The following is a 27,319-nucleotide window of genomic DNA, read 5'->3' as shown; positions in this document are numbered from 1 at the left end:
AGGGACTTCCCAAACCATCCAGGAGGGACAAAAGAAAAAAAACCCAGTCCAACTTGAAAAAGCAACACCAAAAACCCACCATGACACGGGGAGGTTCTTTTTTTTTTTTTTTAAGATTTTATTTAGTTATTTGACAGAGATCACAAGTAGGCAGAGAGGCAGGCAGAGAGAGAGAGAGAGGAAGGGAAGCAGGCTCCCTGCCAAGCACAGAGCCCGATGTGGGGCTCGATCCCAGGACCCTGAGACCATGACCTGAGCCGAAGGCAGAGGCTTAACCCACTGAGCCACCCAGGCGCGGGCACGGGGAGGTTCTTAAAGGGAGCACAGGACACCACATTAGAGCAGAGCAGGACAATGGAATGCAGCTGTGGCCTGCCTGGAAAGGTTTTCCTAAGAGGATCAAAGCTTGAAGCGGGACTTCAACTCTAAGTGGGAGTTAGCTGGTGAAGGAGCGGTGCCTAAAGAAGCAAACGGCAAATACAGAGGACCAAACTAGACTGCACTGTGTGTGTGCAGAGCTCTGCGTGTGGGTAATTTGATCCGGCTGAAGGACAGGGTCCAGACCAGGGGACAGCAGGAGGAAAGGAGGCAGGTGTGGTAAGACCCAGGTGAATAGGGGCCTTGTATGCTATGGAGAGAAGGTAGATTTGTTTTAACCTAAAGGCAATGAGGAGTTACAGAAGCATTTTACAGCCAGATGGGGACATGGTTAGACTCCTGCTTTGGAAAACCTCTTTTCCAGTGAGGAAGATGATTTGGAGGGAGACAGGAATGGAGGCAGGAAGGCCAATTAGCAAGCAAGGGGACTGAGTGGGTGTGGGAGGAGAAATGGGGGGGGGGTGTTCAAATATTTCCCAAGTTTCCTCTGCAAAGGTTTTGGGAATTGGGAGGAAGATGATACTGAGGTATTCCAAGGTGTCTGACTCATTTCAGATTGGAGGGAAGTCAGAGTTCAGATACTTCTCCCCTCATGGGAAGCTTATCTGCTAGTCCCAGGTAAATAATTTACTTCATCAGTTCTCTCATCTGTAAGATGAAACGTGGGTTTAATCAGGCTTACAAACTCATACCTACAGGGTCCAGGAAGATTAAAAAAAAAAAAAAAGATCTAAGAAGACCAGGGTGAGAACAAATGCCCACCGAAGGCAGTCCCCTTCAACCACAGGCTACTCCAGCCAGGCCTGAAAGGGGCTCGGGCTTGACAGATCATCTACAGGACAAGCCAGAGCTCAGTATTTTTAATATGGTATCTCCTAATTTAAAAACACCCATGCAATCAAAACATAGTTGGTGTAAAATACATCACATGTATTGAAATCCATGAAATCATAATGATATATATATATATATATATATATATATAAATTTTAAGTCATTGCTTCCCTTTAGAGCATGCTAAGTAATCAACTTTCTTTAGAGAAGTATTCCAGATAATAAATGAAGAAGGAATCACAGAATTAGAATGTCACAATTTGGCAAAGCCTAATGAAATAATGGGTCTAAGCATTGATCATTGCTGGTTGTTAAATATAACAACAACAACACGACAGACAAGGAGCCATTTACTCTGGGCACAAACAGTATTGCCTATGAAGAATTCGTGCAAAAAAAAATCAGACATTAATTGATCTAGCTTCTATATCTAGCAACCAATTTACAGAAAATATAGGGGCAGAAGAACATGTTAAATGGCACCATGGGGATACATTCAACAAAATCCAGACTGTGGAAAATTCTACAGAACAAATGACCCAGTTTTTCAACAAACAAATTGCAAGGGGGGAAAAGAGATTAAGTAGAGAACATCAGGTTAAAAGAGTCATTGCCCTGGACAGATTCATTTGGATTCTAATCTGAAAAACAATACCAAGAAGACAAATAATTGAGACAATTGAGGAAGTTTGAACATTGATTATATATAATGATACATGGTTGATAATGGTGTTGTCATTACACTACTAAATGAGTCCTTACTTTTTAGAACTATATTGAAATATTTACAGAAGAAATATGATTTCCAAGATTTGCTTCCAAATCCTGAATGGAGAATGGGGGTATAAATGACAGGAGATTGCCTTTGAATGTTAAGTGCTCAGTCTGGGTGATGGATACACAGGGCTTCATTCTATTATTCTCTCTAATTTTGGATGTGTTTATTATCCACAATATACTCTTATCCACAATAGAATGTTCTATATCTATAAAATAGACTATATATATGTGCATACACACACACACACACACACACACACACACACACACACACACACACACACATATACATACACACTGTTTTAAAAATACTTTCTGGGCCAAAAGGTGTCTGTTGCCTCCCCTGGGTTTGTGGGTAGCCAGGTTGTGGTTCCATTCACCTGTAAATTGCCCATGATCGAAACCATCAGTGGTGAGAACCTTTATTACTAGACCTCATTTTCCCAAACCTTTTCCTGGTTTTCAATTCCTTTCCCAGAGGTGCCCATCTCCCAGAGAAGACGTGATGGTGTTTAGAGAGGAACATTAAAGAGAGCCATAAACACTAGGACGAGTTCCCTGGGACGGAAGACACACGGGATGAGGATGTGTGGAGCTGGAAGTTAGGAGCTGTCACACCCTAGCAGGCTTCCTTAAAACCCCTGCCAGCGCCCTTCTATCCTTGCCTCTTCCCCCTGTTTCACCTCAACCTTAAAGGTGCACACAACATCTGGCCGACCTCCCACCTTCTACCTCTGCGTTCCAGAACCCAGACAAAGGCATCCACTGCCCAGGAAAAAATAAAAATAAAAGGCGGGAGTCTCCCCGGAGCAGTTCGGGTTAGAGAAGAGGGCTGTCAATGTGGGGAGTGAGGGAAGACCCCTTATCCACCGACACGCGTGAGGGGCAGTGATGGACCCAGACTGTGTGTGTGTGCGTGTGTGTGTGTGCGCGTGCAGTCTCTTCTGGCTGCATCCCCTCCTGCCTCCACCCCCACTTCTCCCTCCGCAGTGGACGACCCTTCCCCCGGCACGTGTGTGCGGCGCTAACTGCTCATTTAGAGCCGAAGGGGCGGGCTGGGAGAATGAATTACGCGAGCCGGGAGCAAGGGAGGCTGCGGGGCCGGGACGCTGGGCGCCAGGCGGGGGTGGAGGGGCGACGGACAATAGGCAATCAGCGGATCCGTGCGCGGCGGGTTGGGGGTTGAGGCGGGGGAGACGCCTACAGGGAGCGTGCTCCCTGATGAGTCCCGGCTCTCCCCAGTCCGCAGGCCTCTTTTTGTCCCTTGGCTCCTCCTCCCGCCCCGCCCTGGGGGCCCAGCTTGGCACCCTCTGTAGGCGTTCGGCGAGGGTCGCTCCAGGCCGCCGCTACACCAGCGTACTCGGTGCAGACCTCGCCCCTCCGCCCTCGCGAGCGCGCTGGGGTCTGCGCGTAGTGGTCGGGCAGCCGTCCTCCCCTGCTCCCTCCTCTTTCATCAGCCGCTTCCCGGCCGGTCCCGGTAATGAGCTCCTGGCCCCCGCGCCATTGTGTGCACGTTAGAGTGAGGTCGGGTCTCCGCGGTGCGGTGGAGGGTGACCGCGCGCGCGGCTGCGACCTCCGCTTCACACCTGCTCCCCGCCCCCAGCCCGGGGCCGGCGCGGGTGAGTCCTCTCCCTCCCCGCGGGAGGGGTCTCAGCTGGGGCTGCACTTGGTAAAGAGGCCGTGGAGAGGACGGCGGCGGCCGGAGGAGCAGCTATAAATTTGGAGCAGATGTGGCCTGACAGTCACCCAGCCTGGGGAGGTGGGCGGGGCGGGGTGTGGGGGGCTCCGTGCCCCTCCCAGGCCCCATCTTCCAGTGTGCAGCTGAGTTACCAGCACCTGGCCCGAGGTGACCCGGGACTGCGGACATACGGAGCCTGTCCCCCGACTCACACCGGCGCTTGGGCTCTTTGTGTGCCCACGTGTGGGGAGGAATGGAGGTCAGGGAGATGCCCTAATCAGCTTATTCCTTTTTCCCCTTAAAAAAAAAAAAAGTGTTTTTTGTTTTGTTTTGTTTCGTTTTGTTTTTGTTTTGTTTTGTTTTGTTTTGTTTTCCAGAAGAGACAAGCAAAGTCTGCACCCCTGGCTCTGAGCTGCCACTTTTCTGCCAGCAGCTCCAGGAAAATGAGGAAAAATAGCAGAAGCAGGCTTCAGTTGTTCTTTCTACTCTTTTTTTTAAATAAAGATTTTATTTATTTATTTGACAGACAGAGATCACAAGTAGGCAGAGAGGCAGACAGATAGAAAGAGAGGTGGAAGCAGGCTCCCCGCAGAGCACAGAGCCCGATGTGGGGCTCGATCCCAGGACACTGGGACCATGACCTGAGCCGAAGGCAGAGGCTTTAACCCACTGAGCCACCCAGGTGCCCCCTCTTTCTACTCTTTTTAATCAGGTGCCCATTTTGTGCAGGAAATGCCAGGTCAGGAGGTACAGGCAGACAGGATGGTGGTGGGGTCCGTGGGGAGACTGGGAAAAGATAGCAACACACACCCACAGAGTTAAGGACCGACGCCTGCCCTGAGTACTATATATACAGCAATACTGTAACTTTAAATAGCACTTCCTTTAGTAGGTAGTATTCTTCCCATTCAACATAGGGAGCAGCCTGCAGAGTGTCCCCGGGAGTGTGGTGGAGTTAGCATTCAATGCAGGCATCCCCACACTAGTGTATCTGTGTGTTGGGATGGGAGGAGTTGCTGGAGAGGGGTCACCACTATACCACACTGCCACGGAGCTACCCAACGGGGCTTCCGTGGACCTGGGAGAGTGAAGAGACTTGGAGCTGAGCCTGGGTAGGGATGGGCACAGCCTTGGGTCAGCCTGCCTGGCCTGACACTGTCTGGGCTCCCTCTTTAAAGCAGCATGAAATGGAAGGAGGAGTCCATGAAGTTTCCAGCATGAAGGTCATGGTACCATAACCAATCTGACATAGAGTAAATTTGGGGGTTAGTGTCCACAACACAGACTCCAACCTGAGTTGGCAGAAACCTCTACTATGACTCTGTGGTCCCTCCTTGTGGCTGCCCCTCTGCCTCCTCTAACCCTGTGGGGCTCACTGTGTGTGGCTTATAGGATCCATTGCTCTTTCCTTCCTTCTACTCTCACTGGTCTCCCTGGTCCACGCCCAGATGGTTTACTAGACCGGTGGTTCTCAGACTTTAACTTGCATCAGAATGCCCAGAGGGCTCGTTAAAACACTCCCAGCTTCTGATTCAGTGGGTCTGTGGTAGGGTATGAGAATCTGCATTTCTAGAAGTTTCCCAGGTGATGACAATGCTGATGCTTGGGACCATACTTTGAGACAAGAAGATGGGAAGCAAAAGTAGGAGCTGAATGCTGACGTATTGTACGTGTGGTACTGGAAATGGTTATTGGCAGTTCAAGCTCCCAGGGGTACTGGGGGCTCCTTTCTCTGTAAGGGAGAGATAGGCTAAGTCCCCAAGGAATTGTGGGAATGGTTTGGAATTAGCCCAGTGCCTGCGACTTTCCTGGGGACTTAGCACTCCCCCTAATGGACTGTAAGGATTCTGCGCTTTCTTCCACCTTAAAAATGGAAGCAAGAATGACCCTAATTTATTTTCCCAACTTAGTTTGGTCATCTGTTCATCCCTTTGTCATTAGAGGAGCAGGGGTGCTGTCATATACGTTTCTGTTTGCAAACTAATTAGCACAGGTTTTTGGTACTCAGTAGTGAATCAATGAATGTGTATGAATAAATCAATTATGCTTTTTTCTCTCTCTTTAGGAGAAACTTAACACTTATAAGTCCCCTCCTCTTCACTCTGCTCCTCCCAGCTGTTCTGAAACAATTTAAAGGTGATTTAAGGTGGTCAAATTCCAGATATTTGCCCAAAAAATTCTCTTGGAGGTGTATCTTTATCATCGGTTAGAAGCCTTTGGCACGTGGCAAGCAAGCAAGACTTAAGCCAGAAACTGAGCATGGATTTGCAAAAATTGAATTGACAGAGAGAGGGAGGGAAGGATGGACAGAGTGGGAGTAGGGAGGGAAGCAGGGAGGGAAGAAGGGAGTGAAGGAGAGGAAAGGGGAGAAGGAAAGAGGGAGGGAGGGAAGGAAGAAGGGAGGGAGATTGGAGGAGTCGAGCAAATGGCATTTCACTTCTTACCACCAGGTGGCAGACCTTTCCTCAGGAATGTGAATAACCCTACATTTATTTGAAGCCGGGCCTAAACAAACTTTTTTCAAATCAGAGCTAGGACAAAAAGGGTGTTTCTCTACTTAGAAGACTTGGGAACTGAGGCAGGAGGGCAGTTGCTTGTAAACACCTTTGTAACTGCAGCCAGGGTACTCGAGTGATTCCCTGAGCTTCCTTAACAGTCAGAAAGGGATCAATGAGACGTTCCAGTTTTTCCTTCTGGGAAAGATGTACACCCTGTTGCAGATATAAGAAAACGGGTTACTTAACTAAGAAAAATAAAAAGAATGTGTTTTTTTTTTTTTTTTTAGAGGAAATGAGGTTTTTTAGAAGAATGAGGTTTCTGGTGCCATAAAGACATGTGGCAGCCCTAAACCATTTTATAGGTACATTGTTCGGCTTCATTCTCCTGGCCATTGTTGGGGAGGTACCCCTCTATTTCCTACCATCCGAGAGTGCTTTATTCTGTTGCTCATATTGAACCTTTTTCAAACAAACAAACAAACAAACAAGCAAAAAAAAGAAAACAAGTTTTATTCTAACCCTAGAATCTGCTCAGGGGCCTTCTTATGAAATTCCAGCTTGCAATCTAATGGACACTTGCATGATCTCTCTTACACCCCAAATGATCGTGAGCCTCAGATGATACTCAATAGTCAACAAAACTTAAATCCTACAATAACTAAAGCAAGAGATACACACTTACAACAAGAATATATGTATGTGGGGAGCCTGGGTGGTTCAGTGGATTAAATGTTTACCTTCGGCTCAGGTCATGAACCCAGGGTCTTGGGATGGAGCCCCTCATAGGGCTCGCTGCTCAGTGGGAAGCCTGCTTCTCCCTCTCCCTTTACCCCTCCCCCTGCCTGTGCTCTCTTTTGCTCTCTCAAATAAATAAATAAAATCTTTAAAAAAAAAAAAGGATATATGTATGTATCTCTTACAGCAGAACCTAATGAAAGTTTTGAGGGAAAGTAAGGTGAAGATTTCTGTTTTATACATCTCATCTCCAGTGTGGGAACAGCAGATACTGAGAATACAGTAGTATCCACCCCAATGCCAAAGTCAGAGCAGATCTACTGCTTACATAGAAAACAGGAAACTGTATATACCAGTATCAGGCTCTCTAACACAGGTGGGTTATTATCCTGTTAGCCTGCAGGGGTCCTTAAGTCTCTCAGTTGATCAACATGAGGCCTTCTCCCTCATTTGGGAGTGCTCAGATCCCAGGTGCACTCTGAGGGTCTCAAACTAAGCAAAGCTCCCCTGCCCAGAGTCCTTCACTAGACAGTTCTCTGCCGTGGGGTCAGCTCCCTTGTTCACCCTCAATATTTATGGATATGGGTGGTAAATACAGAGACTATGGAGAAAAAGTATTATTTAAATAGTACACATTTGGGTGTGTGTGTGTGTGTGTTCTATGTGGGTGAACAGAGTCACTCAAAATATATTTATGGAATGCCTTCGGGGCACATTGCTTGGCACTTCACCCTTCATTGAAAATCCATTAAAACAATTACCAGGTCATGCTTGGAAACTTTTTTCCACAAAGGAATTTGCTTTAGTTGCTCAGTTAGCAGAAACTAATTTGAGATGCAAATTTAACAACCCCGTTTGCACTAAGAAGGCCTTACGTAAACCATCACACAGTGAAATAATATATGTGTATTTATTCACACCTGTATCTGAGTATATGGACTTAAAAGCTACAAATCAGGAGCGCCTGGGTGGCTCAGTGGGTTAAGCCTCTGCCTTCGGCTCAGGTCATGATCTCAGGGTCCTGGGATTGAGCCCCGCATCGCATAGGGCTCTCTGCTCAGCAGGGAGCCTGCTTCCCTACCTCTCTCTGCCGGCTCGGCTTGTGATCTGTCAAATAAATAAACAAACAAACAAACAAACAAATAAATAAATAAATCTTTAAAAAAAAAGCGCTACAAATCTAATGGGGTAGTGTTCGTGTGAGGGAAGAATAACTTTAGAAGTTAGCGAAGCATCTTCTACTAATTCTCCAAAGTTAAATGTTTACCTGGAAGGTTATGCCCTGGTTATAGGCCATCTAAGGCCACCAATAAATGGAAGTGGGTTCACATCTGTAACACTTACGGAATGTCCTATCCTCTTGACTCTCATACCAGGAAACTAGACTCAAAAAACAAAACAAAACAGACCAAAACCCCTAATTTTTACTGAGCTAGGGTTGATCAAGGCAAATATCTAGACTCATTCAAACCAACATTTGGTCTTTGAAATTAATTTATAATTGTTTTTTCCCATTGCTCCCTTTAACAGCCTTTATTAGCATAATACACCAACTTGGTTCTGTCTTCTTTCAATTACTCATTTAAAGGAATTTCCATTGCCTACATAAGGGACGAAAATGGAGCTTTCCCCCACATCTTGAAAAGCCTAAGTTATCCAGCAGAGAGATGCAGTTTGAAGGAGTTGTGGGAACTTGTTAACAGTTCCCAGTTGCAGTAGGACCTCCTGCCATTCTATTCCTGGCCCTTGTTTCTTGTCCCAAATCTCTGCCACCAGTGCTTAATCTAGTGTCTAATCCTTTTTAAGGCAGGAGGAGAGACAAAGAGTGGAGGTGGGCAGAGGGTCTTACTCTGCCTTGAAAAGATACATTTTCTAGCAAATGGCGGAACTGACATAAGGGAACTGAAATAAGGAAAACAGTACAGGCATAAGCCGGCATCAGACAGTCTCTGGTCTAGGGTGGAGATCCACCACTTACCAGTGATAAGATTTGGGGCAAGGAACTTGTCTGAGAGTAGGCTAACTTCATTGTAAAGTGAGGCTTTACATTTACATTATCTTTACATTATTACATTTACATTCTCTTTTAAAAAGATAATGTATAGGAAATGCTTCATATTCTGTCTACTAGAAAGCATCAGTGAATGAAAGCTCTTTGTATCTCCAGACCTGAAGCTCCATGATGATAGAAGCCTATCTAGATCACTCCTGTGGCTTCAGGTGGGTTCTGGCAAAGCTTCACCTGACAGAGTATGAATGGACCTGCAGAACAGCAGAAAGCCCACTGAACCATCAGGAAACCAGGGTCTTGCATCATAGCAACTTTCTATTCTGGAAAAAAGCTCTGTTCCGAGAAAGAGTCAAAGATGTTCTGAATTGTTGGTCCGTTAGGTGGGGTCCTTCCAGAGGTAGATACTGAGACAAAGATTAGAGGGCAAGGAGCTAATTTCAGAGATAGAATTACCAGTAGGAAACTAGAAGTGTGGGAGAGAAAGGAAGGAAGTCAGTAAACGGTGGGTTGTGGGCAACAGGGTGTAAGCCCATCAGGGAGCTCTGGGAGATGGCACAGGACACATCTCAGAGTTATACCATGTGAGGAGCAAGTTAACCAGGATATTTATTTACCAATTCTCTATCCAGCATTGGTTAAGATCTGCTGCTGGGAACATTAAAAAGAATGGATGTGCAGCAGAGCCCTTAAAGGTCTATACGGCAGATTTCCTAATGGAGCTTGCCGGACACTGCGTGGCATGGACACCCATGACAAAACCAGCACCCTGGAATCTACTAGTCCTGTGACCCAAGCAGCAAGGCCACTTAAACTGCAACCAGAACCTGTTGCAGCGTCTAGTCTTTCTCTGGCTCCCCTTCAAAACTTGTTACTATAAAGATGGGAGCAGTATTCCTAAATGTGTATCACCAAAGTCTGAAGAGGCCTACCCAGTACTGGATCTCTGAGTGGTAGGAAAAGCAAGGTACTTGTCCCCAAACATGGTGTGGATGTCTTGGGATTCTTCAGACAACTGGTCTCCTAAAACCTTCACTGATATAGTAGACTCCCCCTCACCCTGCCCCAATCATTTAGGATTTATTTGTTCCCCTCTGGTATTCCAGTGATCCAATTAACATAGTGCCATCAAAATAGGGGAGCTTCATGGTGTTCTGTGTTATAGATATGGTCTTTTGGGCAACGATTTGAGGCTGCTGTGGGAAAATATCCTTAAGATCTCAAAAGCTCTACTTGAAACAATCCTTTAGGCATTACTTAAATCATTCAGGGGTCTGAACAAGGGTCCTTACAGCCATACCCCTGGTTTGATTTTTCGCTTTGAGAAATTTTTACCAGATGGGAGAACTGGGGCAAGAGTTATATTTTCCAAACCAGCAAATCCTTGGGCTTCTAGATGTCCTCTAGAATCTTCTTCTAAGTTTCATAGTTCCTTCTGTTGCTCATCTCTCTCTTCTTGTCCATTGTTACGCAGCTAGAAGAAGCCAAAATGGCACTTTTAACATTCTGTCTGGAAATCTCCTGAATCATATTTTTAAAAAGGCTATGAGGTACATTTTCTAGCTTTCAAGTTTTCACAGGCGACATTTTGCCAATGATTGCATCACCACATAACATGAGTCGTCTCCCCCTTCGGCCTCTGATAACGATTTTTTCACTGCATTCCCAGCCTCCAGCAACTGTTTGTCCACCATTCCTCCAGTCTTTGCTAACAGCCTTTTTGGGGTTTTTCCAGCTTCTAACCACCAACTGGTCCAAGGGCAGAATTCCAAGAGCATGAGAGTAGAAGTTACAAGCCTCTTGAGGTTAGGCTCTGGAACAGCATCACTTCTGCTACATTTTAGTGTAGCAAGCCACAGGACCATCCCAGATGTAAGGAGTCCAAGAAAGACTCATCTCTTAATGGAAAGAGCTATGAAATATTGTGATAATGCTTTTCAGCCAACAGCAGACATCTTCACAGTTAACACGTGGATACATCTTTAGAATTCCTAAAAGTGAACTTGCTGAGTCAAATGCAAATACCTACTGGTGAAATATTGCCAAGTCACCCTTCCCAGAGGTGAGACCAATTTTTAACCTCACCAGCACTGTATGATGCCAGATGAGGGTTCTCCAGATCGTACAACACAATGCATTTTCCAAATTATTTTTTTCTGCCAACCTGACAGGTAAAAATGAAATCTTCTTGTAGTTTTAATTTGTATTTGGCGTATGATGAGTGAGATTGGACATATTTTCCTGAGAGCCAATTGTATTTTCTTGAAAGCAGCTAGTCATATGTTTGCTATTTGGTTTGTAGGCATGACTTATCATCTTTCAAAACCTTTGAGAACTTGCATATGTTAGTAGTTGGAGACTTGGATACCAACTCTGGGACAGGTTCTCTTAAGTCTCTGAAATAAAAGATTCCTGACATACTCAATTTGGGTCTTTCTGACGGTAACAAATTTTCTCTCTTGGGGAGGGCCATTCGTAGGAGGAGATCAATATGTCATTGTCTAACTGGAGAAGACCCAGGTTTCTAGATATTTTCTCCTAAATCTCACTGTCCCCAAAGGAGAAGATCACATAGGTGGGAGAGAATCCCGAGTCCTAAGTCTGGAGGGACCCAGTTGCCTTCAGTTTCCTACAAGGTGTTAAAGGAGAACTGATCATAAAGATAACCGCCTGTGCAAGTGATGTAACCCACTTCTGCAGTTTGTGGGTCCTGGTGTGAAGAGCTCTGCAATGAAGCAGAACACCTGTGTTTGAGTCTAATGACTTTGGGCGAGTATTTCCCCCTTCACTTCAGTTTCTTCACCTGTCAAAGGAGGGTGACGCTACCTGTTTTGAGGCTCAAATATGAAAGCAATTTGCAAAGGTAAGATATAAAAATATATGGCGTTATGATGTTTACCTAGAGGTTCTAGATGCCATCCAGGATCTAACGCAGGATGTGGAAACTCAGTAAACTAAACCACTGTTGCCTGTAGGACACCACTATCTTGCCCAAGCCAAGATACTGATACTCCTGCCTAACCTCTTCTAACACCACCATGAGTAGCCAAACTTGAGGTTAAGCGTACAGTCCTCCAGGCTGCCAAGTGTGTCCAAGAATCCAGGTACTTGCTGCAACTTTGGGGACACCTAGGTCCACCTTTACTTCAGATTGGCTGGCTACAAATTAGGGGGCTCTCATGACCACCATCAGGTTCAATAATTTGCTAGAAAGATTCCCACGACTCAAGACTTATGATTGTAGTTTTATCATAATGAAAGGATACAAATTAGAGCCAGTCAGAGGAAGAGACACATACGGCAGAATCTAGAAGTGAGAGGGTTCCAAATACAACCTTTAGTATCTTCAAGAACGTGTTTCGCTCCTGGCATTAATGTGTGGTAATAGGCAAGCTACTGCCAACCCCATTCACTCACCCACATGCTTTGTATATTCTAGAAACAGCAAGGAAGCCAGTGTGACTGGAGTTGGAGGTTGCAAAAAGAGATGAAGTCAGACAGGTAATGGAATGGAAGCAGGAAGACCACGCAAACAGTTCTTGAAATCATCTAGGCAAGAGATACTAGTGGCTCGGAACACTGGTGGAAGCTGCAGGAAGTCATATTTTGAGTAATTTTGAAGGTAGAACTAACAAGACTGGTGGATAGCTTGGACACAGAGTGAGGAAGAGTCAATGACAGTATCATCCTTTTGAGGCTGAGCAACTGGGATGATGAGGAAGACTGGAAGGAACAGGTTTGGAGGAGACGATCAGGAGCTGTTTTGTACACACAGTGTGAGAAGCCCGTCAGGTGACCGCATGGAAATGTCAGGCAGGCAGCGCATTACATGAGTGTGTGGCTTGGAAGAGAGGCCTGGCCTGGAGATGCTACTTTTGAGAACCACCAGCCTATGGAGAATTACTGAAAACTGTGAGACTGAAGGAGATCACGAAGGAAATGAGTGCAGATAAGAAGGACAAGCGGTCTAAGGACTGGTTCTGAGACACCAGCAAAGGAGACCGAGGAGGAACAGTGAAGGTGGTGGGAGGGAAACCAGGAAGCAGGGGAATGTCGTGTTCTGAACACAAAGTGATGGAAACATCCAAAGGTGGGAGACGGGATCGACTGTGTCAAATACTGCTGGCAGGTCAAGTAGGATGAAAATGAGACTCCACCTACAGGATATAGCAACAAGGAGGGCAACAGTGACCTTGACAAGAGTGGTTTCATTGAGTCCGTGGAGGATCAGAGCCTGCTTAGAGTTGGTTCAAGAAAGAGGTTGGCAGGGAGCAGGAGGAAAGAGACAGGAGTTGAACAGGAAGTACTGACAACACTTTTGAGAAACTTTGTGTAAGAGGGAAGGAGAGAGAGGATGGTTTCTGGAATGGTAGTGTGAGGAACTCTGTGGATCTTCTCTCCCACAAAATAGCCATAACCAGTGAAAATTATTTCTTAAAAAAAAAAAAAAACTTTCAGTTTCTGGAAATTGTCCTAAGGGCAAATAGCAAAAGAAGAAATATTTATTCAAGAACAATTTATTAGATCTGTTTGAACGAGAGTCTGTGGCACCTCAGCCACAACCCCCTGCCTCTCTTGACCACTCTCCCATCTCAGCTTGATAGAAACTCAGCATGGCAGCAGTGGCCTTGAAGACAAGGCCTAAACCTCCCAAACCCCAGGTCCCCATCATAGACTGTGTTATTTCCCTGTGCATGGTGGCCACCAGAATGTTCCAGACCTCCCAACTCTGGGTTGCAGACATTAAATGCCAGGGATATGTTGCCAAAAGGTTGGAATCTTTCTTCTTTTCCTAAGTCCCCATTCATAGGTCAGAGGCTTTACCCAGGCATGACAGGCCTAGAATACTGGGAGCCCAATCTCTCTCAGCTCAGTTCACTCATAGAACAGAGGCTCCACATGGCCAGAGGCAAGCCAAGAAGACCAGACGGTTATGATCCCGACCCTGTGCCCTGGAGAGGCAGGTCACTCTGAGACACTTGGACCACTGTCCCTGCCACCAGCTCTAACGCATAAGTGCAAAGATTTGGCCCAGGGAGAAAGGTAGCCATAAGAGTGCCAAGGCCTTCACCAAGCGAACTGACTTTATATGGAACAGAGTGTGGGAAGTTCAAGCCTAAAGGCACTCTTGAAAACAATGGAGGTTTAGGTGGTAAGCAATGAAAAAGTTGGTAGCTCCATGAGGACAAGAAGCTAAACTGTAGGCCGATAAGTTTACCAGAGTCAGCTAAGAATAGCACTCCTGGGGGGAGGACAAACCTCCAAAGCTTACCTCAGAAACTACCCCTGCAGGGGTGCCCAGCTGTAGAGGCGCCTGGGTGTAGAGATTACTCAATAAAATCTTAAAAAACAAAACAAAACAAACAAAAACCACAAAAAACCAGCTACGCCTGCAAAGAGGACCAGACTTAACTGGTTCCCACTGTGGGGCAATTTGGGCCTTACTTCATAATAGAAAACAGAGAGAAATCAGCTGGCGATCAGTGAAGCCTAACTGTCCAGTGTGAATATAGATGTAAAAATCCTAAAAAAACCACAAAAAACAAACAAACAAAAACCTTATAAACTGAATCCAACAACATATAGAAGGAATTACAACTCATAACCAAGGGATTTATTCCCCCAAAGACAAAGTTGTTCAAAGACCTGTAGTCAATTAACATAATTCACTATATCAATAGAGAAAAGACAAAAATCACATACAGGATCATCTCGATAGAGGCTGAAAAAGTTCTTTGACAATATTCAACACTCCAGCATCCTTTCATGATAAAAACACTCAACAAACTAGGAATAGTACAGAATGTCCTTAACTCGATAAAGGACATTTACCAAAAACTCAGAGCTAACATCATTATTAATGGTGGAAGACTGAATGCTTTTCCCCTTATGATCACAAATGAGACAAGGATAGCCACTCTAGCCCCTTCCACACTGTACTGGAGGTTCTAGCCAAAGTAATTCGGTGAGAAAATGAAGCAAAAAGACATTCAGATTGGAAAGGAAGAAGTGAAAACATCTCTGTTTTTTTTTTTTTTTTAAGATTTTATTTATTTATTTGACAGAGATCACAAATAGGCGGAGAGACAGGTGGGGGGTGGGGTGGGAGCAGACTCCCCGCAGAGCAGAGAGCCCGATGTGGGGCTCGATCCCAGGACCCTGGGATCATGACCGGAGCTGAAGGCAGAGGCTTAACCCACTGAGCCACCCAGGCGCCCCCTCTATTTTTTTTTAATGATTTTTAAGATTTTATTTATTTATTTGCCAGACAGAGATCACAGGTAGGTGGAGAGGCAGACAGAGAGAGGAGGAAGCAGGCTCCCCGCCCAGCAGAGAGCCCAATGCGGGGCTCAATCCTAGGACCCCGAGACCATGACCTGAGGCAAAGGCAAAGGCCTTAACCCACTGAGCTACCCAGGTGTCCTTTTTAAAGATTTTATTTATTTACTTGACAGAGAGATAGAGAGAGAGAGTCCAAGCAGGCAGAGAGGCAGGCAAAGAGAAAGGGAGAAGCAGGCTCTCCACTGAGCAGACAGCCCGATGTGGGGCTCGATTCCAGGACTCTGGGATCATGACCTGAGCTGAAGGCAGCTGCTTAACTGACTGAGCCACCCAGGCACCCCTAAATATTTTTTTAAAATAATCTCCACATCCAACGTGGGACTCGAACTCACAACCTCAAGATCAAGAGTTGCATATTTCAGTGACTGAGCCAGCTGTGTACCGCCAAGTATCTGTTTTTAGATGACACGATCTTGTTTGTGGAAAACCATAAAGAATTCACTAAAAAATTATCAGACTAAACAAGTTCAACAAGGTTGCCAGCTATAAAATCAATCACATACATCAACAGAATTTCTAGACACTGGCAATGAACAATTTGAAAATGAAATTAAGAAAACAATCCTAGGGGCGCCTGGGTGGCTCAGTGGGTTAAAGCCTCTGCCTTCGGCTCAGGTCATGATCCCAGGGTCCTAGGATCGAGCCCTGCATCTGGCTCTCTGCTCAGCAGGGAGCCTGCTTCCCTTCCTCTCTCTTTGCCTGCCTCTCTGCCTACTTGTGATCTCTGTTTGTCGAATAAATAAATAAAATCTAAAAAAAAAAAAAAAAGAAAACAATCCTATTTGGAGTAGCATCAAAAAGAATAAACTACTAGGGTATATTTAACCCCAAAATGTATAAAACTCATACTCTGAAAACCATAAAAATTGTTGAAAGGAATTAAAGAAGACTTCAATAAATGGAAAGATATTCTTTATTCATTGATTGGAAGATTTAATATTGCTAAGATGGCAAACTGATGTACAGACCAGTGCAATCCCTATCAAATCTTTGCTGGGTTTTTTTTGGGGGGGGGCGGGGAGTACAAATTAACAAGCTGATGCTAAAATTCATATGGACACAAGGGGCCCAGAGTAGCCAAAACAATCTCGAATGAGACTAAAATTGGAAGACTCACTCTTCACAATTTCAAAACTTATTATAAAGCTACAATAATGAAGACAGAGTGCTTATGTCAAAGTGATTGATATGTAGATCAGTGGAGTAGAATTGAGAGTCTAGAAATAAATCTCACATTTACAGTCAATTGATATTCGACAGGGGGTAGGCAAGACAATTCAATTGGGAGCAAATAGTAGTTCCCACAAATAGTGCTGAGACAAATGGATATCCAGATGCAAAAAAAAAAAAAAAAAAAAAAAAGGGAGGGAGTTGGATCCCTTCCTCACAAATATTTAATATGAGACAAACAAAGACATTGCATAATGTAGTCATACAGGAGAGTGAGAGAATGAATGAAAGAAATGAAATGATTGCTCAAGCATATCAAGGGGCCACTTGAGGTCAGCAATCAGCATTTGATTGAGAAGCAAACCAGTCAGCCTGATTGGTGTATTTCTCCAACCACCGGCAGTGGTTATATGGTAATATGGTGCAAGGTGCATAGGCAGACAGTTGGATTTAAACAGGATTGTGATTTTGACAATAAGTGCTATAAAGACAGGAAGTAATAAGTGAATGGAAAGGAACAGCACTCACTTAAAGGGCTTAAGTGGGAAGCTATGGACAGCCACGGTTGAGTTAGAGCAAGAAGGTATAAAGAAGGCTCAGAGAGGAAACCAAGGACATTAGGGAGTTTTTCTTACCACTGATCACAAACACTAGAGGACACAGGAGTTTGAAGGGGTGGGTAACAAAATCAGAGACGAGAATTTACAGAATCCCAGCGTTATTAATTTCAAATGCATTTAAGATGCCCTTGTATTCCTGGGCTTCCCATGTGGAGTGACTTAAACAGGGAAAAGGGCATGAGGTTAGTCCCTATAGTCTCGAGTCAGATAGAGATGGCAAGGCTGTTACTGCTGGTCTGGGTCAGGGCTGGGGATTGGGAGACCTTCCTTAGCAGCTATCTTTCATTAAGGGAACTTCATCATTATCTTACCTATGCTCCAGAATTTCCTAAGAGCTAGGTCTTCTGTCCCCATTTGGAAAGAAATTGACACAGTCCGCCTTCAGTGTTACCGTGTCCCACAAGTGCTATAGCAATGGGAGGGAGGGAAAATGGTTGCATCACTTCTTCAAATACTTCTTTTTAAAATAACTGGGTCTTAAAAGGAAGAAAGAACAAAGAACAGCTTGATCATTGCCAGAGGGGAGGAGGGGTAGAAGGATGGGCAAAATGAGGGAAGGGGAATGGGAAATACAGGTTTCTAGGTACGGAATGAGTAAATTATGGGAATAAGAGACACAGCATAAGGAATATAGTCAATCGTATTGTAACAGTGTTGTTTGGCAACAGATGGTAGCTACACTTGTGGTGAGCAGAGCATAATGCTTAAGCTTGTGGAATCACTCCTTTGTACCTCTGAAACTAATGTAACATTCTGTGTCAACCACACTCAAATAAACAAATTCATTAAAAAATAACAAAGATAAAATAACTGAATTTTTTTGTCTTCTCAAATATCACAAAACCATCATTTCTTTTTGAGAAGACAAAGATCAACAACAAAATGAAAACCAGAATTAGGTATTACCAGTATTAAAACCTGTTGTGTATTTTTTTAGCCCCTTAAAAAATTAATATGTTGCAATGGAAGCTTATTTTTCAACAAATTACTAAGAAACCTTTTTTCTTAGAGCAGCTTTAGGTTCATAGAAAAATTGAACAGAAAGTATGGAGACCTTCCCACCCTGCAGCTGCTCCTATTACTAACACCTTATTTTCCTGTGGTATATTTGTTACAACTGAGGAACTGCTATTGATACATTATTATTATTATTTAAGATTTTATTTATTTACTTGAGAGAGAGAGAGAGAGAAAGGGAATGCACAGAGGGAGAGTGAGAAGCATACTCCCCACCACCCCAGCAGGAAATCTGCTGGGGCGGGGGCTCAATCCCAGGACCCTGAGATCATAACCTGAGCCGAAGGCAGACGCTTAATGGACTACGTAAGCCACCCAGGCACCCTTGATATATTATTATTAATTAAAGTCCATAGTTCACATTAGCATCTGCTCTTTTTGTTGTCGGGCTGTAGGGATTTTGACAAATGAGTAAGGTCAGTATCTATCTACGTGTATGTCAGTATCATACAGAGTATTTTCATGGCTCTAAAAATCTATGCTCCACCTCTCTCTTCCTCCCTCCCTCCCTCCTTCCTGCCCAGCCTCTGGCAACCACTGTTCTTTCTCTATGTCTCCATAGCTTTGCCTTTTCCAAAACATCATATAGTTGGAATCATGTAGCTTTTCAGACTGGCTTCTCTCACTTAGCAATACACATTCCTCTGTGTCTTTCCATGGCTTGATAGCTCATTTCCTTTATTCGCTGTGTAGTTTTCCATTCACCCGTTGAAGGACTTCTTGGTTGCTTCCTGATTTGGGCAATTATGACTAAAGCTGTCATAAGCAGTCATATAACGATTTTTGTTAGATTTGTAAGTGGTTGCACCATTGTATTGAAATCCATTATTTCATATATTTTGTCTAGTTTTCTAGTTATTTAAGATAGGAGGGTATTAGTCTCTGTTACTCCATCTTCATTGATGATGAAAGCCTGCCTGGCAACATTCTATGTGCTGGCTCTAGTAGAAGCAAATAAATTGGACACTAATTGGATTCAAACAGCTTACATTTGGGGGGGGACAGATGATAAATACATGAAAGAAAAACGTGCATAAATAAATGATTTTGGAAAATGTGTATTGATAAAATAAAATGGTAATGTCATAGAGAGGCACAAATGGCTTCTCTGGAGAGGTGACATCTGAGGAGATGGATTATAAGAAGGAGGCTGTCACTTGAAGAGTTAAAATTGTTCTAAGACAAGGATCTTTGATAACTCCAAAGGCCCCCAAACAGAAATAAGCTTGACTTGTTTGATAGCACACATATAAGGCCGGTGTGGCTGGAATGTGCCTGAGGTGGGAGATGAGGATGGTGCAGAAGGTAGGCTGAGCTTCGAGTAAAAAGGGCCTTGGAGATCATTGTTCTCATTACCTATCCCTGCTTAATAAAACACCCTAAAAATCAATGGCACAGACCAACAATCATGAATTTTGCCCATAAATCTGGGCATGCTGGGGTCAGCAAGGCAGCTCTTGCAAAGGCTCTCGCCATGTGTACACAGTCAGATGGTGGCTGAGACGAGGATTATTTCAAAGCTTCTTCATTCACATGTCTGGCTGTGTGGACAATCAACTGGAGGCTGGAACATTTCTGGCCCCTTGGCTTTCGCTCTATAGATACATGGTTTCTACATGGGTGTAGGGTAGCCAATTTCTTACAAGGCGGCTACAGGTTTTCAAAGCAAGTATATCCAGAGAAACTGGCAGAAGCTTCAGGGTATCTTGAAACCTTGAAAAGCCTTGAAAAATCACACAGTGTCACTTCCACCATGTCTGATTCATTGAGGGAGTCACAAAGATTCACCCAGGTCAAAGGGAGGGAACATAGACTCAGCTTCTTGTTGGACGATGTCAAATAATGTGCGAATATGTTTTAAAATCATCACGGTCGCTGCAATGAGTTTGGATTATATTTCTACAATAGGAAGCCATTGGTGAGTTTTTAGCAAAGAAATGATGCGCAGTCATTTACAAGTTTAGAAGACTGTTTCAGCAAGATTACTAGATACAAAATAAACGTGCAAGAATCAGTTGTATTTTTTTATACCAGCAAAAACAATTAGAAAATAAAATGTATGAGATGACACCATTTACAAGAGTGTTAAAAAAATACACCAACTACCTATGGATAAGTGCAATAAAATGTGTAAGATCTTTTTGTAGGAAACTATAAAACCTTAAAGAGAAACTAAAGACTGACGAAGGGGTACCATCCCAAGGAAATATTCCAAGAGATATCATTTCAAAGGACTGTAAGACTTACAAAGATGTCAGTTTTTCTCATGGTGGCCCACAGATTCAGTGCAATACCAATCGAAATACCCACAGCTTTTTCTGTAGAACCTGACAAGCTAATTCTAAAATATATATGGAAATATTAAGGATCAAGAATATCAAGTCACTCTTGAAAAAGGAGGAGGAGGAGGAAAAGGAAGAGGAGAAGGAAGGACTTTCTCTACTTGACATAAGACTTATTATAAAGCCAGGGTGACTCATTATTGTGCTGCAAGGAACACAGAAAAATAGACAAATAGACCAATGTAACTAAAGAGCCCAGAAACAGACCCATGCACATATGGACACTTGCTTTATGTCAAAGATAGCATTGCAAGAGAAGGAGGGAAAGGATGGTCTTTTCAGAAAATGGAGTTGGAATAATTGGGTATCCACATGGAAAGAAGGAAGACAAGAAGGGAAGGAGGGAGGGAGGGAGAGAGGGAGGAGGGCATATACTCTTGCACATATGCGCTGGGAGACATGTACAAGAATGTTTGTGGCAGCATTATTCATAATATCCTAAATTAGAGACAACCCAAAAATTCAACAGGAGGATGGATAAATAAAATGTGACATAGTCATAAAATAAGAGTATTTTACAACAACAAAGATGAATAAACTGTAGCTTCATATGGAATAGATGAATCTTAATTAAAAACATAATATTGAATGAAAGAAGGGAGATACAGACTACATGCGATTTCGCTTACCAAAAAAAATCAAAACCAGGGAAAACTTTTAGCAAAGCATGATACCGTGATAACACTATAAAGAAAGAGAAGTCAGTATAGTGGTTATCATTAAAAGGGAGATAGGAAGTAACACAGGGCAGGGATTATGAGGCAGAGCTTCTGGAGTGTTTCTATTTCTCCGACCCGGAGAGTGACTATGTAGTATTTGCTTTCTAAATAACCATATAATAAACCATATAATAATAAACCATACAATAAATAAACCATATAGTAATTGTACATAATAAGCCATATAATAGTTGTACACATATGTTTCATGTACTCCTCTATATTCATGTTATATTTCACAAGCAAAATGTTGTATAAAACCAAATTCACCTTGTCTACCATGTCAGTGGGCAAGTATGCAAGCAGGAAGTCCAGTTGTCCAGTAAAGACACGACGGAGGCTTGGACTAGAGCTGAGAAGTAGTCAGATTTAGGAAATATTTCGGAGGTGGAGGTAATAGGACTTGATGTGGAACGTGAAGGGGAAAAAAAGCTGAAGCAACAAACACACCGACAGTCATAAAAACACAGCAAGAGAGTGTACAACAGAATTAACAAAGCTTTGGAAACAGAACACATTAAAGTAGAGCGCTAAATTGTAGGAGTGGGTAATAGACAGAGGGCTTCTGTCCAGCTGGTTAAGAGACGCTTCCTAGAAAAGTTGGCAATATAAGCACTGGACACAGAAGATATGCACAGTCTCTTCAACAAATGGTGCTGGGAAAACAGGACAGCCACATGCAAAAGACAGAAACGGGACCACTTTCTTTCACTGTACACAAAAATAAACTCAAAATGGATGAAGGACCAAAATGTGAGACCATCAAACTCCTAGTATAGAACACAGGCAGTAATCTCTCTGACATCAGCCATAACATTTTTCTAGATATATCTCCAAAGGTAAGGGAAACAAAAGCAAAAATAAACTCCTGGGACTACATCAAAATAAAAAGCTTTTGCACAGTGAAGGAAACCATCAATAAAATAAAAAGGCAACCTACCCAGTGGGAGAAGGTATTTGCAAATGATATATCTGATAAAGAGTTAATATCCAGACCATATAAAGAACTTCTACAACTCAACACCAAAAAACCACAAATAACCCCATTAAAATATGGGTAGAGGAAGGGCCCCCTCAGTGGCTCAGTCAATTGAGTCTCTGACTCTTGATTTTGGCTCAGGTCATGATCTTGGGGTTGTGAGATTGCGCCCTGCTACAGGCTCTGTGTTCAGCAGGTGGCCTGCTTGGGATTCTCTCCTTTCTACTCCCTCTGCCCCTCCCCCTGCTCTGGCATGCTCTCTCTCTCCCTCAAATAAATATCTTTTTTTTAAATTGTGCAAAGAACCTGAACAGACATTTTTCCAAAGAAGACATACAGATGGCCAACAGATACACGAAAGGATGTTTAAGATCACTCACCATCAGGGAAATGGAAATCAAAACCATGATGAGATAACACCTTACACCTGCCTGGATGGCTAAAACAAAAAAGACAAGAAATAAGTGTTGGTGGGGATGTGGAGAAAAAGGAACCCTCATACACTATTGGTGGAACATAAATTGGTATAACCACTGTGAAAAACAGTGCGGAGTTTCCTCAAATAATTAAAAATAGAAATACCATATGATCTAGTAATTCTACATAGGATGTTTACCCAAAGAGAAAAGGAAACACTAATTTGAAGGATATACACCTCTATGTTTATTGAAGCATTATTTACAATAGCCAAGATATGGAAGCAACCTGAGGTACCATCAACAGATGAATGGATAAAGAAGAGGTGGTAAATATATATAAAATGGACATTACTCAGCCAAAAAAAAAAAAAAAAAAAAATGAGATCTTGCCCTTTGTGACAACATGGATGGATCTAGACAGTCTCATGCTAAGTGAAATAAGTCAGAGAAAGACAAATGGCATATGATTTCATATATATGTGGAATCCAAGAAACAAAGCAAACAAACAAACAAAAAGCAGAAACAGACTTGTCAATACAGAAAACAAAGTGATGCTTGCCGGAGGGGAGGGAGATGGGGAAATGGACAAAACAGGTGAAGGTGGAGTGGAAGAGGCTTCCCGTTATGGGATGAATAAGTCATGGGAATAAAAGATACAGCATGGGGAAGAAAATCAATGAAGGGAAAAAAGGAGAGAAAAGCTGAGAAATTCTGGGCACAGATTGTGGAGGAAGTGGAAAAGGGAGGTATACAATTAAAGGGAGGACTTGACAGTTTTGTTTTGTTTTTTAAGATTTTATTTATTTATTTGTCAGAGAGAGTGAGCACAGGCAGACAGAGTGGCAGGCAGGCAGGCAGAGGGAGAAGCAGGCTCCCTGCTGAGCAAGGAGCCCGATGTGGGACTCGATCCCAGGACGCCGGGATCATGACCTGAGCCCAAGGCAGCCACCCAACCAACTGAACCACCCAGGTGTCCCGAGGACTTGACATTTTATAGGTCAATTACCATGTATTGTTCTGTATTCCTTTGCACATTATTTTGAGACATTGTGCACATTATCTCTCAAGTAGGTTTTAATCTACTTATGCTATCATTTGAATCCACAAAAAAAGGTACAGTACTTCAAACACATTCCATACATTCTGATTGAACTATGAAGCCTTGAACAAGCCCATCACACAGCCCTTGGAATCCAGGATCAGCCATGGTAAGCCAACAAGACAAGCACCTGATGCAGGTTGCCTATATAGCAATGTCTCCACACTGTGTAGTACATATTAATAGCTTTTATGTTATTGAATTAATTTTAACCTCAGGATGTTACTGGAAATTTTATTTTTTATACTTTTTCTCATTGGATAGACTGATGAGTGTGGGAATAAAGGGAGGGTATAGAGAAATAATGTCTAGAAACAGAAGTTTGTGGGAAGGGAGACTTCCCAGTCAACCCACTTTATCTAGGAAAGCTTCCTGCATGAGTCAGAGTTGATTTGAGAATCATCCAGAATTAACAATAGGAGGAGGGAGGATCTTTTTCAGGCTTGTGGGAAAATGAGAGCAGGATAAGCAGAGATATTAAAACTCTTCAGAGTCTCTGATCTTATTAAAAAAAAAAACACCTTACTGTTGGGCTGAATGAGAGTGAATTGTGCTTTGACAGGTGTTTGAGATGCCACCAGAGCCCTTAAAAAAACTTGACGGTGAAGACACTGGAAACTAGTGATGGAAAGCGACAAAGGAAAGATTCTCTATTAACTGAAAGTACAATAGTCCTCCTTATCCATAGGGGATTGTTCCAAGACCCCCGCGGATGCCTGAAAGTGCACACAGTCCCCAACTCTACATGTACTATGCTCTGTCCTATGCATACATAGATATGATAAAGTTTAATTTATAAATTAGGCGTGTTTAGAGATTAATGACAATAATAACAGACCACTTATAGCAATGTGTCGTAATGAAAGTTATATGAATGTGGTTCCTTTCTACTGAAATATATTATTGTACTGTACTCACCCTTGGGATGACATGGGATGATAAATTGCCTATATGATGAGATGATGAGAGCCGAATGACAGAGGCATGGTGAAGTAGCCTCAGGCTGCTGTTGACCTTCTGGACCATAGATCAGAGAATTATTTGCTTTCGAGACTGTCTTTGGCACTGGTAATTGAAACCCTGAAAGTGAAACCGCACAGAAGATGGGACTACTGCATAGCCAAAATGAGGTAATAGCTCATACAGTGTTTACTATGAAACAGACACCATTCTAAGAGAATTAACTGTATTAACCCATTTACTCACAACAATGCTGTCAGGTCACCCTCATTTTATAGATGAAGAAACCAAGGTACTGAGAGATTGCTTAAGTAAATTGGCTGAGGTTGCTGATCTGGAATTTGAAGCCAGGCATCGACTCTAGAATTCATACTTTCCTTTTTTTTTTTAAATTTTATTTATTTATTTGAGAGAGAGTGAGAGAGCAGGAGAGGCAGGGAGGGGCAGAGAGTGAAGGAGAAGCAGACTCCTGCTGAGCAGGGAGCCAGATGTGGGACTCCATCTGGGACTCTGGGGCCATTGAGCTGAGCTGAAGGCAGCCAAGTAACCCACTGAGTCACCCAGGCAACCCTAGAATCCATACTCTTAACTAAGGTGCTGACTATATCATCTTCTTAGAAAAAGAGGAAACGATGGCATAAATTCTGGAACTTCTTTGATTCCTCATACTGGTAACTTAAAACTAGGGTGGCATTGTAATGTGAAATACAGAACCTCTACTTCATCCCTATTGCTTATTCTTTTTGGCTTTCTAACCATCTCTCTCTCTCTCTCTCTCTCTCTCTCGGGTGATTCTGAGTTTAAATGTAGCTAACCTCAGATCTATTTAAAAAAAAAACAGACTAATGTATATTTGCTTTTAAAAAAATCGCATGGTTTATTCATATTTGAAAGAAGGTCCACTGAGGCTTTTAAGTTAAGGATCCAAGATAAACAGTTAGAGTTTTGGCTTTCAAGAGTATTGAAATACCTTTCAGCTATGTATTGGATTTGGCGGGCTAATGTTGATTAAATTGCAGCATTTGGAAAACTATTCAGTAACGGTTAATAAACTAATTACTAGAGATCACAAGAATTGCCAGAGACAGTCTTTTTTTCAATCTCCTTATACTCCAGAGTGTGAAATACAGTAGGAAAATGATGCAACTTCCAAATTAGGAGGATGGGGAATGGTACCGGAAAGTAACTTTTCTGCCGGGCTCCAGAGTTTGTAACATATTTAAGCTACAAATTAGAAACGCGATAATGACATCTCATTCTACAGACCGTCAGAGTTACCCAGGCTAACTGGAAAACAGATCTTAACTGGAGTCAGAGTTGCTGTTCTTCAAATAATGCGCATGGGTTTCTTGAAAAGCCACAGCTACCAACTCTAATCCCGGTCCACAACTGCTTTTTTAAAGCCTCCCCCAGAAATGCACTCCTTCAGCCTTGGCCCTTCCTGGGTATACCCTCCGCAGCTTTCCCCAGTCCCCGCCCTGGACTTCAGCCTCTGCACCCCGAGGCCAGCTTGGAGGGAGGAGACGCAGAGAGGAGGGAGAGAGGAGAGCGAGCGAGCGAAATGGTCAAGTCCTCCTTAACTCCGGGCCCCCTCGCGGGCCTCACCCCTCCTCCCGGGGGCTGAGATTGGAGAGGAAGTGGGAAGGCTCCAATCTGTTCCTCACACCAGCGCCCTCATGCCCCCACCCTTCTCCTCCGTTCGGGGCTTCGGCGCGCCTCACCCCCGCCCCTCGCCCCGGGAGAGGAGCGCGCGGCGCGGTAGGGCTCGCGGAGAGAGGCCTGGGGGAGCCGACAGCGCCGGCTCGGCAGCAGGAGCCCGGAGCCGCCCGCCCACAGGCGAGACAGGCCCGAGGGCAGCCCCGGAGACCGCGGCAGCCGGATGCGCGGGCGCGTCACTTCCGGGCGGTGCAGCGGCGGCCGCTTGGAAGATGGCTGCGCCCTGTGGCTCGGAGCTGCCCGCCAACTCGCCGCTAAAAATCCCGAAGATGGAGGTGCTCTCCCCGGCTTCTCCTGGTGGCCTGAGCGACGGAAATCCATCGCTATCCGACCCTTCCACGCCTCGGGGTGCCTCCCCGCTCGGGCCGGGCAGTGCAGCGGGCTCGGGGGCAGCGGCGTCCGGGGGTCTCGGGCTGGGGCTGGGGGGCCGCAGCGCCGCCTCGTCCTCGGTCTCCTTCTCCCCTGGTGGCGGCGGTGGCGGGGCTGCGGCAGCCGCCGCCGCCGCCTGCCGGGGCATGTCGTGGACGCCGGCCGAGACGAACGCGCTCATCGCAGTATGGGGCAACGAGCGGCTGGTGGAGGCGCGGTACCAGCAGCTGGAGGGAGCCGGCACGGTGTTCGGCAGCAAGGCCCCTGGGCCAGCCATGTACGAGCGCGTGTCCCGGGCCCTGGCCGAGCTGGGCTACGAGCGGACCCCGTCCCAGTGCCGGGAGCGCATCAAGGTAACCGGCCGCCCGGCCTGGGGCAGCGAACCAGAGGCAGAGAGAAGGCGGGGAAGCGGGCCTCGGGGGCGGGGGCCGGTCTGAGCGCAGGGCTCCCCTCCGGGGCCCGGTGGGCGATTCGCATCTCCTCCGCCTTTTTCTTCTCTCCCTGGGAAGGGGGCTTTTTTCCAGATGGCCGCCAGCCCGTAGGTTTCCTGAGTTTGAAGTTGGGCGTGCCTGCCGCCGCCCCTCTTTCTTGCCAATTGAGGATGTTCCTGCGCTCTGAAGTTGGTAGTTTCTCATTGTGCGCTGTGCGGCAGTCC

The 27,319-nt window shown here is 44.5% G+C and overlaps 1 protein-coding gene and 1 long non-coding RNA gene across 14 annotated transcripts in view; one reads left to right on the top strand and one right to left on the bottom strand.

Moving 5' to 3' along the window:
* Window positions 1-7,970: 7,970 nt before the first annotated feature.
* Window positions 7,971-26,438, bottom strand: LOC125078428 (uncharacterized). 5 transcript variants are annotated; one of them, XR_007120890.1, is made up of 6 exons: window positions 26,301-26,438; window positions 24,538-24,699; window positions 22,481-22,539; window positions 21,392-21,553; window positions 17,355-17,449; window positions 8,068-10,385 (listed from the first exon to the last, which is right to left on the bottom strand). It is a non-coding gene; the product is annotated as an uncharacterized LOC125078428 (long non-coding RNA). The 5 variants fall into 5 exon arrangements; XR_007120891.1 differs by having other exon boundaries at window positions 22,481-22,531; XR_007120894.1 differs by lacking the exons at window positions 17,355-17,449; window positions 21,392-21,553 and adding an exon at window positions 7,971-8,010 and having other exon boundaries at window positions 10,286-10,385.
* Window positions 26,256-27,319, top strand: part of MSANTD2 (Myb/SANT DNA binding domain containing 2) — a 31,715-nt gene continuing 30,651 nt past the window's right edge. For all 9 annotated transcript variants that reach the window (XR_007120889.1, XM_047691079.1, XM_047691078.1 and 6 more), the window contains exon 1: window positions 26,256-27,017. Coding sequence is in view for 8 of the 9 variants with exons in the window: in XM_047691079.1 (XP_047547035.1) it covers window positions 26,256-27,017 (762 nt within the window). In the remaining variant the exon portion in view is untranslated. The remainder of the gene's footprint in view (window positions 27,018-27,319) is intronic.

This window comes from Lutra lutra, chromosome 10 (genome assembly GCF_902655055.1).
Source record: "Lutra lutra chromosome 10, mLutLut1.2, whole genome shotgun sequence".
Taxonomy (NCBI): domain Eukaryota; kingdom Metazoa; phylum Chordata; class Mammalia; order Carnivora; family Mustelidae; genus Lutra; species Lutra lutra.
Note: the sequence above shows the minus strand (reverse complement) of the source record. Positions and strands in the feature narration are given on the sequence as shown.